General features: G+C 45.4%; 1 protein-coding gene across 1 annotated transcript in view; it reads left to right on the forward strand.

The window, feature by feature from the left end:
• Vwf (von Willebrand factor) overlaps positions 1-14,621 on the forward strand; it is a 136,800-nt gene that overhangs the window by 116,981 nt on the left and 5,198 nt on the right. The window contains exons 43-47 of the mRNA XM_028754414.1: positions 656-805; positions 6,313-6,429; positions 7,942-8,122; positions 8,809-8,849; positions 9,293-9,409. Of these exons, the coding sequence (XP_028610247.1) occupies positions 656-805; positions 6,313-6,429; positions 7,942-8,122; positions 8,809-8,849; positions 9,293-9,409 (606 nt within the window). The remainder of the gene's footprint in view (positions 1-655; positions 806-6,312; positions 6,430-7,941; positions 8,123-8,808; positions 8,850-9,292; positions 9,410-14,621) is intronic.

Consider the following 14,621-nt stretch of genomic DNA (forward strand, 5'->3'; position numbering starts at 1 on the left):
GGTGAGGTGGATAGGTAGGTGGGCAGTCAGTATTCCGCCTCACCCACATGGAAGTTCCATCAACTCAAGAGGTATTGACCGTGAATCTACTATGTATTAATAATGACTAGGTGCTGAGGTTACTGTCAGTGTATAGCTTTAGCAAGGCTAGCCAAAGAGACACTGTGATTTTGAGGATTATTTAGAGAGTATTTCATAGTTTAACCATTTGTTAATTGCTGTCAGTTCATCCATGAATCCATCCATCCATCCATCCATCCATCCATCCATCCATCCATCCACCCATGCATGCATGCATGCATCCATCCATGCATCCATCCATCCATGCATCCATCCATCCATCCATCCATCCATCTGCCTATCTACCCACCCACATGCCCAAACTACTGCTCTGTTTTAACAGACTGGTGTTATGTTAGGCGCTCTGTATGTGTGTAGGACACAGCCCTCACTGCTGATCTTGTTAGCATGTTTTGTATTAGTCTATAAATCCAAAGTAGTAATATGCTCATTGAAGTCTAAGAGAGCAGATGTCCGCCATCATTGACTAGGAGTGTGTGGGGATATTGCTGTTCATCTTCCATACCATGAGTGTCACCAACCACTTGATTAAACAACCCCAATGAGTTTATCCTCAGAAACCTTGTGTCACCAGGTTTGTGTCCACCGAGGCACCGTCTATCCCATTGGCCAGTTCTGGGAGGAGGGCTGTGACACATGCACCTGCACCGACATGGAGGATACTGTTGTGGGCCTGCGTGTGGCCCAGTGCTCTCAGAAGCCCTGTGAAGACAGCTGTCAGCCAGTAAGTGAGGCACCAGGGTGGGGTGCTGCATGACAGGGAAGAGAGGGAGGGCGTGTTGGGGTGGGGAAGGGAGGGAGGGAGGGAAGGAAGAAGGTAGGAAGAGTATTTATTTAACTATCTACATACCTATCTATATTGAAAGGGAGAGGGTGAGAGGAAAAGGGAAAGTGAGAGAGTGAGAGAATGGGGGAATGGGACACACACATACACACACACACACACACACACACACACAGAATATGAAAATGGATGAGAATATAGCATAGACCTTTAAAGAGATTTCTTCTAACTAGGCCATGTTTCCTAAAGTTCTCATGCCTTCTAATATTCAGCTAAGCCACACACCCCATGGTTTAATCCATTGATAAACTCCAGCTAAGTGACACACCCCATGGTTTAATCCATTGATAAGGTTGGAGCCCTCATGACCCAATTACCTCTCAAAGACCCCACTTTCGAACACTGGTGCCTGAGGACCAAGCCTTCAACACATGGATGTTCAGATAGCAGGTTGGGTAAAAGGGAAGAAGTGAGAGCAAAAGGTTGTCATGCTCCCCTTCTGTGGTCTATCCTTGGCTAATTGGTATGGCTGTTATATGGATTTAAGTTCATGCTGGTTTGAGCAGAGACACAGGAAAACATTGTCTCTATTTTCATTCTCTCTTCCACCCTCAGACATCACTGCAGCGAATCCTAAATCTGACACACACACTGAGCCTTCTGTGATTGTTCCTGTTACAATGCGCTACAGCGCTTCCATACAGACTGGCGATTTTCAGACCATGTTTATAATCTCAGGTCTAGAAAATGTGACCTGTGCTCCCCAAATTTAATGCATGCTGGCCTTCCCCTAAGCTACCCTGTTCTAGCTTAGGACTGCTCAGACTCTAGAAGGAGGGAGCATCTATCTTTAGGGAGAACTGTGGGTCAAGTAAGGCTCACCCCATGTCATCACTACCTTGTAATGGACCAACAGTCATGTCAAAGCAGAGTTGCCCAGCATACACGTGCGGTTGCTGCTGTCAGCATTGACTCTAGGGAAGGCCGCACTCTTGAAGCTGTCTGGGGTGTTTGCATGATGGCAGAAGTGTGGGCTTTGGGAGAGCCATTTTACTTCTCTGCTGTCCTACTTACAGTGAGATGAGTGGAGTGACCAATGCCTTTGGGAGAGGATGCTGTGCAAGCCACAGAGACCTTTCGGGGAGCACCCAGCTTTAAAATCCTTTGGTCTCCACTTCATTATACTGACCATTGATAGCAGTAACTTCCTGTCAAGTGATGTCAGAGTTCATTTTTATAAACTTATCCAATGCTTTTGCTAATTCTTTAAGGATTTCATAATATATCCTAAATATATTTATGCTTCCCCCAACTCTTCCCTTTACCAACATGGCTACAACCCTAACCCTAACCCTCCAATATTACCTACCCAATGTTAAGATTGCTTCTCCTCCTCCTCCTTCTTCTTCTTCCTCCTCTTCTACCTCTTCCTTATCCTTTCCATCTCCTCCTCTTCCTCCTCCTCCTCCTCCTCCCCCTCCTCCTCCTCCTCCTTCTCTTTTTCCTCCTCCCCCTCCTCCTCTCCCTCCTCCTCTCCCTCCTCCTCTTCCTCTTTCCATTGAGTTTGTGTCGTTCAGCTAGTGTCTTGGGAGTGGGGTCAACCTACTAGGAGTGACATCATTAGAGAAAATGGACTCTCTTCTCTCAGCAGCTACCAAAAGCCACTAGCTGAGTTGCTGGTGGGATTTTGTGTCCACCATCCCACCCTATGATGGGATTTTGTCTTTCTGGAGCTTGAGCAGGCCTTGTGCATACTGTCACAATCTCCATAAGTTCATATGTGCAGCTGCTCTGTTGTGTCTGAAAAAACAGTTTCCTTGATGTTATCAACCACCTCTGATTCTTACAATATTTCTGCCTCTTCTTTCACAAAGACCTCTGAGCCTCAGAGGGGAGAAGTATGCTATGAAGGCCTCATTAAGGGTGAGGGCCTCCATAGTCTTTTATTCTTTGAACTTTGAACAGTTAAGATTCTTTCTTATATTTTGTTTCAGAGGGAAAGTTTGACTTCAAAAGATAGAACCTATTTCCAGTAACTAGAATAAAATAATCAGTGGGAAAGATATAGAGGAACCTTCTAGAAGTTAAGGGTGTGGTGGATAGGAAGGCAGCATGCTCATGTGACATTTCTTTATTCTTGTCCCATCTGTGGCAGTGCATCATGGCAAGGACCCATCTTGAGAAGTGTGCTATTGAGTGACTTCATAGTTGTGAGAACATGACAGGTTGCATTTATACAAACCTAGATGGTGTATGTGTTAATCAACAGGTCTCTTGATGTACACCGAAGACACACTAAACACCTGATGCATGAGATTGTTTCCTGTGGGACATGATTTATTTTCTACCTTCCAAAACCTTTTTATTTTACAAGTAGCAGGAGTACATTCTAAAATAATGGTGAATGTATTGTGTACACAGAGTAGCATAGACATTTATCACGTTCTACACATGATAGTAGTTGTGTATGCTACACTTTTATGTGACTGTCTGGGTAGCAGGTCTGTTTACAGCAGCAATTACAAGTATGAGAATAATGCACTATGCTACTATCTTGGGATGCTAGAGGATAGGATTTTTTTTAAAGCTCCATTATACTCCATTTGTTTTCTGTTTTCTGAGACATGTTTCACTATGTAGCCCAGGCTGGCCTCAAACTTGTGATTCTCCTGTCTCAGCCTTATGAGTCCTGGGATTACAGGCATGTACCACCGTCCCTGTTTCCATTATAATTTTATACAGCCATTATCATTCATGTGGCCCATTACTGGCTGAAATGTCAATAAGGGACAGGATAATGTTTTAGTCACTCATGATACTTCTCAGGAGGAAGTCAAATGATGGCTGTTCTTTGTACATGTTACTGGGAAACAAAGGGCCAACATAGGAAGTGGAGTTGTCCATAGCTCTCCAACTCACTAAAACCAGCAAAAACTAGTGTGTGCTGACTTAGAGTCCAGGGCCTGTTCTAGTCCAGTGCAACTGAAATCTCAAATTTTATTGTTTGAATAGGAAACGTCCTCATAGACTTTCGTGTTGAATGTTAGGGCCTGCCTGGAAGAATTGGGGGTGTGTCTTTGGGGCTTTTCCCCCCTACTTCTTATTCTGCCAGGGGGAACTTTGGTCACAGCTATACAGAAGTAACTAATATTCCCAGGGTATATGGGTTCATATAGTTCTGGGAAAAAGGACAAGGTCTTTAGCATATGGCCCTCAAATAGCCCCAGCAGGGGCCAAGAGACCTGGATTCCATGTTTTCCCTATGCATGTCAGCAATGGTAATCATGGTTCTAGGATTGTCCTGCCAAGGCATTTTCTTTTCAGTGGTGAATGTCTGCAGATTGGGTGGATATTAGACTCACTTCTGTTAATTTGAAAGCTAATGAAAACAGGATGGAAGAGCGAGTAAGGTGAAGGGTCTGACAAGTGTGTCAACATACATGTAAGCTAGAGTGTTTGATGGAATAACGGAAAATACAAGAGATGATGAAAATGTTGCCTTCATTTTGCTTTTTTGAGATTATTGGGAGGGATATTTCAGAAAAGGAAATTCTGCAGCATGGCTGAGGCATCTGGGCATGAGAAGCCAGTGGCTCTCTGGGATCAAGGTAGCTAAGAATCATTTGTAATATTGACAGTGTGAGATGCATCAAAAGGTTCAAGGAGTGTCTCCATCCAGATGACTCAGCACTTTCAGAGAGGCTTCAGAGAGGTATACCAGATGTCTCAAGACATTGGTTAACTCTCCTTAGGTGTCTCTGAGGTCTCTACTCCTTTCATGGCATTTGGAATGGCCTGCTTTGTAGTGGAAGGTGTATACAGTACGTTATACTAGTTTGTCGGCTCCTCCATAGCACCCTGAACCTCATCTGTGCACAATAAGTGACTTGAGTCTCCGTTGATAAAAGACTAGGGACAGCTCAGTGCGCACTGCTGTGACGTGGGTAGGGATGCCAACAAGTCCCAGGGAGATGGTGTGAACTTGAGCTGGGTCTCTGGGGTGGTTGCATTTCCCTAGGGAAGGCAGTGTTGGTGCCTCTTCAGATTTGACACAGCTTCTGAGAGTGCCTGGGGAACCACACATGCTTGGCATTCATGCCATCTGGATCAGCCAGCTATTCCTTCTCTCTTAAGGACACAGCCCCAGGGTAAAGGCTTGTGCTGGGTTCTTTGTCCTTAGCTCCAGACTCGGCCACACTGTCCCTGCCATTCTTTGCACATGATGTTCAGAGGAAGGTTTTAATCTAATTTTTTTAAAAAAATAGTTTTGTTTATTTTTATTTTATGTGAATGATCCATGTGTCGGCACCACATGTATCCCTTGTGGCTACAAAGTCCAGAAGAGGGCATCGGATGCCCTGTAACTGAAGGTACACATGGTTTTGAGCCACCATGTGGGTGAAGAGAATCAAACGTGAATCCTCTTAACCTCCGAGCCTTCCCTCCAACCCCTTAATCTAAGTTCCTGATTCCTTGGCCATATAGAGGATCTTCTAGAGGCAAGATAGACGGACAGACTCCCAGGATGCTGACCTCCCCTGCTTGGTTCTCTGGGGAAGGTCAGTCTCTGTCATCTGCTCACCTCAACTTTTTTTCTTTGGGGGGGCAGATAATAGATATTATACAATTTAAACTAGTAGGTAAATGCCAAGGACTCTTACCTCTGCACATTGGTGTGCTTTCCATTGCTACGACAGAGAACTTAAGAGCATCAACCCAGAGGAAAGGGTAACTTTGGCCCGTGGTCTGTCTGCGACTATTCATCCTCTGGCTTTCCAGGCTATAGTGGGGCAGAATATCACAACTAGGAGAGTATGTATGGTGGAGCAAAGATGCTCCTCTCATGGTGACCAGGAGAGGGGAGAGATGGAGGGAGGGTGCAGAGGCAGGCTGGGGTCCAACATTCTCCTTCCAGGGCACACCCTTAGTGATCCGATTTGCATCTGTTAGGCTCTACCTCCAAAATTTTCTATCAACACACGTAGGGCCACAGGCTCAGAGAATAACCTGGTAATTTAGGAGACATTTAAGAGTTAAAGCATTACACATACTGGGCAGTGCTAGAATGAAGAGATTCATGTGTGCAGGTCCTCATCTGCAGAGCAAAGACTAGATCCTAGGCATCCCGAGAGTTCCCTGCAGTCCACAAGCAGCCCTAGGTTTGGCCATGGCAGAGGTCAGATTCATTAAGTGCTTCTAACTGAACTCTGGACTGTCTTTCATATTCACCTGGATTAGATATTGTTCTAGGGCGGGTTGATTAATTCAGCCTGTGAAGACCTAGCTTAGGACTCATGGCTGACGGACAGCAGAGATGAAAAAATCCAGCACAACTGTCTTGGTTACTCCCAGGGCTCGGTTAATGTGAAGCTCAGGTAAGAACATCTGTTTCTCAGTTGCTGTTCTGGCCTACACCCTGCTTTTTTTTCTTTGTTTTTGTTTTTCAGGGTTTTTCTTACGTTCTCCATGAAGGCGAGTGCTGTGGAAGGTGCCTGCCATCTGCTTGCAAGATGGAAGCTGGCTTTCTGAGAGGCGATTCCGATTCCAGCTCTCTCTGGAAAAGTGTAGGTCTGGGTCACAGGGAGGAAGGAGACGAGGGCTCTTTCCTCCAGCCTGGGAATCTGTCTTGCGGTTTATCAGTGCCAACCGGTGTGTACCCCCTACCCTCATTTTTTGCTTTCTCTACAGGGAGTGTAAACAGCTGTTGCTTTGAATCCCAGCTGTGGGATTCTTTTACCCCTTAGGAACTAGTTAGGGCTGCCTCAGACTTCCCACTGTGTGAATTTGAGGAGAAGCCTACTGGCTTCCCTGAGAGACCTGTAAACTCCCAGGAACTTAAGGCCTCCTGTTCATGGTGACTCTGAGGTCATGTAGTCTCTTAGTGGTTGGTTAAGAGGTATGGCCTCACTATCCTGTGTAGCTGGCGGTCTGTCAGGTTACACGGGGCTATACGAGCACTGTTCTACACTGCATTGGCCCAGGCCTTGAACTTTTGCATTGACTTCAGTAGAAACTTTCCCAGTTGTCTGAGAGAAGTGGAGAAATTATAATTCAAGGAACCAAACAGTCTCTCTGTAAAGTTCCTCAGCTGGTTGTGTAGGTGTGGATTTAGCATTTTGTTATGTGTGGACCCTTTCTCTTGTTCTTTCCTGTCTCCTCAGAACAGCTTGGTTAGCTGTCTTCTGTGGTCCCAAGGTGGTCACTTTTGGTGGAGTATCAAGCCATTTCCCTTAAGTTATTATTTTTATTGGTATTCTTTGACAGGCCCATACGTTTATGTAATGAATTTTAGTCAGTTTCATGTCTTGTTCTCAGCTCTCCTCTCTCCTCCCCACCAGAGCCCTTCTTAATATGCCTCACTCCTATTTTCATGCCTCTCTGTGTGTGTGTCTGTATGTGTGTCTGTGTGTGTCACTGTGTGTGTGTGTCTCTCTGTGTGTGTCTGTGTGTCTGTGTGTGTGTGTGTATGTGTCTGTGTGTGTGTCTCTGTGTGTGTCTGTGTGTCTCTCTCTGTGTGTATGTGTGTGCCTCTCTGTGTGTATCTTTCTCTCTGTGTATGTTTATGTGTGTGTGTCTCTGTGTGTCCCTGTGTGTATGTGTGTATTTGTATGTGTGTGTCTCTGTGTGTGTGTATGTGTGTTATGTGTGTGTGTCTGTGTGTATCTGTGTGTATGTGTGTGTCTCTGTATGTGTATCTGTGTGTGTGTGTCTCTCTCTCTGTGTATGTGTGTGTGTGTATGTGTGTCTCTCTCTGTGAATGTGTGTATATGTGTGTCTCTGTGTGTGTATGTGTGTGTCTTTGTGTGTGTGTGTATGTGTGTGTGTGGTTTACTGAGGTCAGTTAGAGTTTCTGTCCCTGGTATAGATGGGATGTTTTTTATTAGAACTCCAGCTGCTGGCCTATCAGTAGCTCCAGCCTTGGAGAGAAGGACGCCCCCCCCCCCCCAGTTGTTAATTGTCCATGGTCCTTCAGGGGGTGTACAGCTTCATGGGCTTTCTTCCCCAAGAACAGCACACTGTCACAAGATGCTGGGCCTCGTCTTGCCTGGTCCTCTGATGGCCTGTGTACTCTGCAGGTTGGATCTTGGTGGGCTGTTCCTGAGAACCCCTGCCTCGTCAACGAGTGTGTCCGAGTGGAGGATGCAGTCTTCGTGCAGCAGAGGAATGTCTCCTGCCCACAGCTGGCTGTCCCTACATGTCCCATAGGCTTCCAGATGAGCTGTGAGACCTCAGAGTGCTGTCCTAGCTGTCACTGTGGTGAGTCAGGCAGGCCAGGCCTGCCTGGGCCTGCTTGTGCCTTCAGGACTCCTTTTTTCCCCAAACCCTCAACTTCTTTGCTTGTTTAGCAACTCAGAGAATGGGCACAGCAAAAATCTGTTCCTTCTGCAGTGGTGAGAAATCAGACAAGAGGAGGCAGTGGTAGCTTTCTGCAGGCCACTGTGCCTGGCTCAGTGCCCAGTGATTTTTTTTTTTAACTATTGTCTTGTACAATCCTCATGATACTGACAGAGTGAGTGGTGGATGCTCCTTGGGCCAGGTGTCTCTGACTCTGCAGACTGCGTATTCAGTAGGACAACATGGCTTCACCTGGGGAAAGGTGTTGCTGTCTCTGAACCCTGCTGGCAGAGAGACAGACAAACAGTGATAATAAGTCATACACTCTTATTTTTTTGCAAGCCCATAGCACAACTCACCCATTCATCCCTCAGACACGAACTCAGCTAACTAGTGCCCCAGAGGCTTGTCTTCCATTAGGATGGGTAGTGAGGAGTTGGACAGTTCTGATATATTAGTGTAAAGGGGAAGAGAGGCCAGTGGGGCCTGAGCAGGAAGGTAAGATGTGGGGAATTGTCAGGAGACAGGAGAGGGAGGCCAGGAGGTGGTAAGAGTATCAGGTTTGGGGAGGGTGTGTCTATAACTCACAGGTTGCTTTCTTCCTCCAGAGCCTGTGGAGGCTTGCCTGCTCAATGGCACTGTCATTGGGGTAAGTTGGAGCTAGGTAGTGGGATGGGCTGGGGGTGCCATGGGAAGAGTAGGCAGATCAGTCTAAGATGGAAAAACAAGGAAGCTGGAGACTTTCTCTAATCACCCCAGAGAGATCCAGCCTCCTATTCACACTGGGGCCACCCTTCTCGATCTTCAAGGCATGGGCCGGCTCTCCTGCACTCACCTCCTGGTCCATACCCCAAGCGTGTGAGCATGCCTTTCACACATGCAGAATCACATCACACAGAGCACATTCCCACTGAACACCTCTCCCACTGTCTGGCTCCCTCTCTTCCAGCCTCCCTATTTAAGGTGTGTGGTGTGTGGGGGAAGGGAATGGTCACCAGAAGCAGAGGGTACATCTCAGTGATGGCTGTCTGAGGGGATGAGGTTGGAGGAGTCTCTGGCCTTTGGGAAACCCGACTCTGGTTCTGTTTTCAGCCCGGGAAGAGCCTGATGGTTGACTTATGCACGACCTGCCGCTGTATCGTGCAGACAGGAGCCGTCTCCAGATTCAAGCTGGAGTGCAGGAAGACTACCTGCGAGGCCTGCCCCGTGGTAAGAGAGGGTCTGAGGGACTGAGGGACTGAGGTCACTGTGGAAGCCAAGCAACAGGATCTCACTGGTTCCTTAAATCTTGCCTTAGTTCTGATTATGGGCAATATCTGACAGCTGTCAGGACACCTACTCAAATCGTATCCCTCAGTAATAACTACAATTTGGTCTTACATATTTTCAGCATTTTCTTCTTGCGTTCTAAAACTAAGCACAGTGTTTCCAAGGCTTTTGATGCTATGCTCTCAACTCTGTATCATTAAAATCATATTTTAAAACATATCACCACCATACTCTGAAAACATTAAAAGAATCAGTCAAGAAATACTTGTGAGACCCTTTGCAATGTGCAAGACTTTATATGATCTTCCTCTAAATGGATGTGCCCCAGTGCATACACTCTACTTTTAATTGTTAGACAGTCGGGTCAGAGTCATCTCAATAGCTCACCAGGAGGCTGGGGAGATGGCTCACTGGGTAAAGCATGTTCAGTGCAAACCTGAGGACCTGAGTTTGAATCCCAGGAACTCACATAAAGCTGAGTGCAGTAGAACATGTCTACAGTCTCACTGTTGCTCCTACAGAGTGATAAGAGGCAGAGGCAGGAAAGTTCCTGGTGTGCAGGGTGATGGGCACCGAACAGACCCTGTCTCTAAAAACATGGACAAGTAGCAGCTGTCCTCGGACTTTTGAAGGGGTCTGTGGAATGTGAATGCCTGTGCTCATACATGGACACACGGACACGTGGACACACACTTCAGTGTACGTGTGTGCTCCCACACACATACAGACATTTATTGTTTCTTTCTTTTTATTTGTCAAGTTGTGATTCTTGCTTGTCCTAGACACACTCTTAAGGTACATTCTGACAACTGGATTCCTTTTAGTTTGGAAGGTGATCAACGTATCATAATTTAAAAGGATATTTTACTTTATTTTACTCTTAATTCTAACATAATTTTAATTAATACAAAAATTATATATATTTAAGGGATGTGATGTTATTGTTTTAATTATGACTCTTAGTCTTACCTAAGAGGGATATTATAAGCCTCACAGAGGCTGATGGGATCTAAACGCCTGAAGAGGCCTTAATTCTTTCTGCAACTACCCTTTATGTTTGGGCTTTGTTTTTATTATTAATTAATTAATTAATTAATATACAAACACTTTGGTTGTTTTAGACGATAGATAAGCTTCCTGTGAGCTAGAGGCAAGGATTACCTTAACTCAGGTGGCACTAGGAGGGGCTTCTCCTCCTGGGCTTCACAAAGCCATAGGCTGAGTGGTGGGCAGTAAGGGCCCTTGTGAGTAGGGCAGAGCACAGGGCAGGTGACGCCTGGGAAGGATGGGGACAGAACAAGGAACAAGGTGGGAGCTGAGAGTCATGTGGGCACTTCCTGCTTTTATTCAAATAAGACACAAGCAATCCACATCGGGGCTCTCCATGGCATTGATACAGTGTCAAGTTCAAAGCAAGACTCAACAAAATGTCTGTGGAGTGGATGGCTCTGTAGGACACATGGCTCTTTCTGATTGCCCAATCCAACTGAGAGAGAGAGAGAGAGAGAGAGAGAGAGAGAGAGAGAGAGAGAGAGAGAGAGAGAGAGAGAGAATATATATTCTGTGATGAAAAGAAACCAATTAAATGCAGATTCTTTATCTTTTGCGAAGTGGCAGCTGATGTTGTAGGCTCAGGGTTTTCCATCTCTTGCCTCCTATGCACCTTAGAATCTTTGATTGCTCATATATCTCTCATGAAGGAGCACCATAAGGCGATTCCAAGTTTATAGCCTTATTGTCATCAACCTTGGTTCCTCTTGACTTTGTAGTTACACAATGTGGATGGCTCCAGTTGGTAGAGTGGTGGGTTTTGGAGATGTGTACCGGACAAAATCTGCCCTGTCCACTGTTGTTCCCTGTCCCCTCCTCCCTCCTTCTCCACTCACAGGATTTCCTCGCCTCTTGGGTAGAGGACTGTTCACTTCCTGTCTCAGGACCAGCTTCCTATACACTCTTCTAACACTCACTGAAAAGGCCCAGTTGCATGAAGTCAGCCTGATGGGAGCCGTGCTTCATTTTTTCACTTGACTCAGAGCCGATCGCTCACACTCGCTCGGTGCTCAGCCCACCTCTTTTCTTCCCTCCGATTTTCCTTCCTTGTGTATCTTCCAGGAACCGTGCATTGTAAAAACAGTTTCAACCTTGCAGTTGAAACACTGCCTTGCGATCTTCAAAGTCCAAAAGCATCATTTCAAAGTGGTGGTTTTGGTCTGGGGCCCGGGCTCCCTGCCTCTGTGTTGAGCTCCATCTTCATGTCCGACCCCCAGAAAGCACATCACGTTCATTGGTTGATTTATGAGGAGCAAATTGCTTAAATTCACTTCTTGGCAAGCTTACTGACGCTGGCCCTTCATATTGGCAGAGACTTCCATCTGGGTGCTAAAACTGATTGATTAGAGGCCGTCCCCTACCCTGTATTACAAGATAAAGTCTTACACTGTAGCTCAGGGTAGCCTAAAACTTATATTTTCCTGCCTCAGCTTCCTAAATGTTAGAGTTATAGGTATCAGACACTATGCTTAGAGTGTTATAGATTTTGTCACAGGCCCTTCGGTCCCCAGAGAATGGTTCCAGTTCAGTGATCACTACAGGTGGCCAAATGAAAACAAGAATGGCAAGAGTTGGCAGCCCATGGGACTAAACATATATTTTATTTCTTTCTTTCTGGGTATTCCCCCTCTCTCTTCCTCGACCCCCGCCCCGTATGTGTGTAGAAAGTCAGAGGCTGCTGTCCATCTTGTCTTTGAGACACAGCCTCTCATCGTGACCTTACCAGTTAGGCTAGGCTGCCTGGCCAGTGACCCTGGGATCTCCTGCCTCCTTTCCAGTACTGAGATTACAAGCGTGCATGGCCACCCTAACATTGTATGTGGACGCTAGGGCTTGGGTCTTCATGTGTGCTCATTACTGCCTGAGTTATCTTCTCAGCCCCTACTAAACGTATGTTCATTTTATGTTTTAGAGTACCTTCTTTCTTTTTTTAGGGGAAGGAGGAGAGTAAGAGCTTTTGTTTTTACAAAATGATGAGACAGTTGATGGTAGCATTTTTATTTTTAATTTTTTTATCTTGTTAAAAGTGTCTGAAGTATGTTTAGCCTGCAAAATAAGACACTGGCATTCTTATGGCATCTCCTGTGGGTGAAAGCATTTTGCAGAACAGCACAATCCTGGTACCTGCAAGCTGCTGTCTTTCCCAGTGCAGATACGAATGAAGAAGGGCTCTTATCCTGAGCCGCCATCAAGCTCTGAGCTGATGCACCAGCTCCTGGACACAGAGGGCTCAGCATATATGCCTCAGGGCTTCCTTGATGATCAGGGAGAGCTTCTGAGTCTCAGGCTTCCAGTAGTAAACTTAACAATGCTTAGTTTTGCTAAGCATTTTCTTCCTTTTTTTTTCTGTTGTGGGATTTCATCTTAAATTATATTAAATGAGTGTTTCTCAGTTGATGAAGGGTCTAGGGCAACTTATGTATGTACCGCCTATTTCTTCTGTGAGGTGTTGGCTTACGATTACTATTTTTGTTTTTTTTAGATTTAAAATTTTTAGGTTATGTGTATGAGCATTTCACCTGCATGCATGCATACATACTGTGAGCATGCCTGGTGACTGCTGAGGCTGTGATATTGTGGATGCTGGGAACTGAACCTGGATCTCCCGGCAAGAACAAGTCCAGTTAGCTGCTGAGACGTTCCTTTTAGTAAGTCAGAGCGCTATGGCTTGAGTGAGATGCACACATGTGAAGGGAAGAAATGTCAGAGAGAGGAGTGAGGCCTGGCAAAGTCTCGATCAAGTGTCATTGCTTGAATAAATCTCATCCAGTCATGGAATGGCCTCCATTCCTGCATCTACTGCTAGATCCTCTTAGAATTAAAAATCACACGTTTATGTCTATGATGGAAGAGTGATAGGTTTCTGATTTTCTTCCTTTATATATGATGCTTTTGGTAGGTTTTAATATCAGTGTTAGTCTTCTGATGCCTGTAAGTTTGTGTCTTGGTGAGTTTTTGCTAGAAATCTAAGATGTCTATTTACCTAGCTCTCCTTAACTGCGTCTTCTCTGAGACACGGCAGATGACTTTCAGCTTAGATCTCTTGATTACCTGCCTTCGTCCCTGGGTTCTTGCAGGCCCCACAGTACATGTGTAGTTTAACCAAGTATGTGAGGGGCATTTGCATGGAGCTTTGTAGGCTCCCTTGTTTTGATTTTTTTTTTTTATGAGAGTGCAGTTTAGTTTTCAGATATTCTAGTAGCTCTGAACTCTGTCTTCTAAGTCCTCAGGAGAAGACACATATAATCTCCTGAGTTCTAGCTGTCCAGTGTTCTACAAGCAACTTGGTGGGAAAAGATATTAGAATGTGAATTTTTCCCATTATGTTTCCTTTTTTTCAAGGGTCCCTTCTTTTTTCTTTTATGGTTTCTTTCTTTTCTTTCTTTCTTTTTTTTTTTTTCAAAACAGAGTTTCACTGTGTAGCCCTGGCTGTCCTAGAACTCACTCTGTGGACCAGCCTGGCCTCAGACTCACAGAGATCTGCCTGCCTCTGCCTCCCCAGTGCTGGGATTAAATGTGTGTGCTACCACCACTTGTCTTTAAAGGTCAAGTAACCATCAATTTATTTCTGATTTTGCCTTTAATAGTTGTTTTATTATTTGTCAACTGTTTGCCATTGTTATCCAAAGGTGTGTGTGTGTGTATGTGTGTGTGTACATGGTCCATCCAATATAAGCTCCTGTGTCACTGCTAGAACCAGGACTGTGCTCAAGGGATCTTAAGCAGGAGATTGTCATGGCTGAATAAGTCTTCTTAAGAAGGTCATTGTAACGGACGTGTGCTAACCTATGGGAGGAGACAAGGACAGAGTAGGGAGACAAAATAAGACTCTGCCAGAGTCAGAGGAAGACGATGGTGGCTTTAATGAGTTGGTGACAGAAGGGAATGAGTATGACTGACAGTGGATGGGTATGGGATGCATTTTTGGCAAGACTTAGTAATGGCCGTGGGAGAAGCACTGAGAACAACGGATGAAGGAGTCAAGATGACTTCCGGATATCCAGTTTGAGCAACTAGGTCCTGACATTATTTGCCAAGATAAAAGACAACTGGGAAAGGGTGGTATTTGGAGCGAAGAAAATCTAGTCTCATTTTGGTAAAA

The sequence above is a fragment of the Grammomys surdaster genome, unplaced genomic scaffold (assembly GCF_004785775.1).
Source record: "Grammomys surdaster isolate TR1022 unplaced genomic scaffold, NIH_TR_1.0 126013, whole genome shotgun sequence".
In the NCBI taxonomy this organism is placed as follows: domain Eukaryota; kingdom Metazoa; phylum Chordata; class Mammalia; order Rodentia; family Muridae; genus Grammomys; species Grammomys surdaster.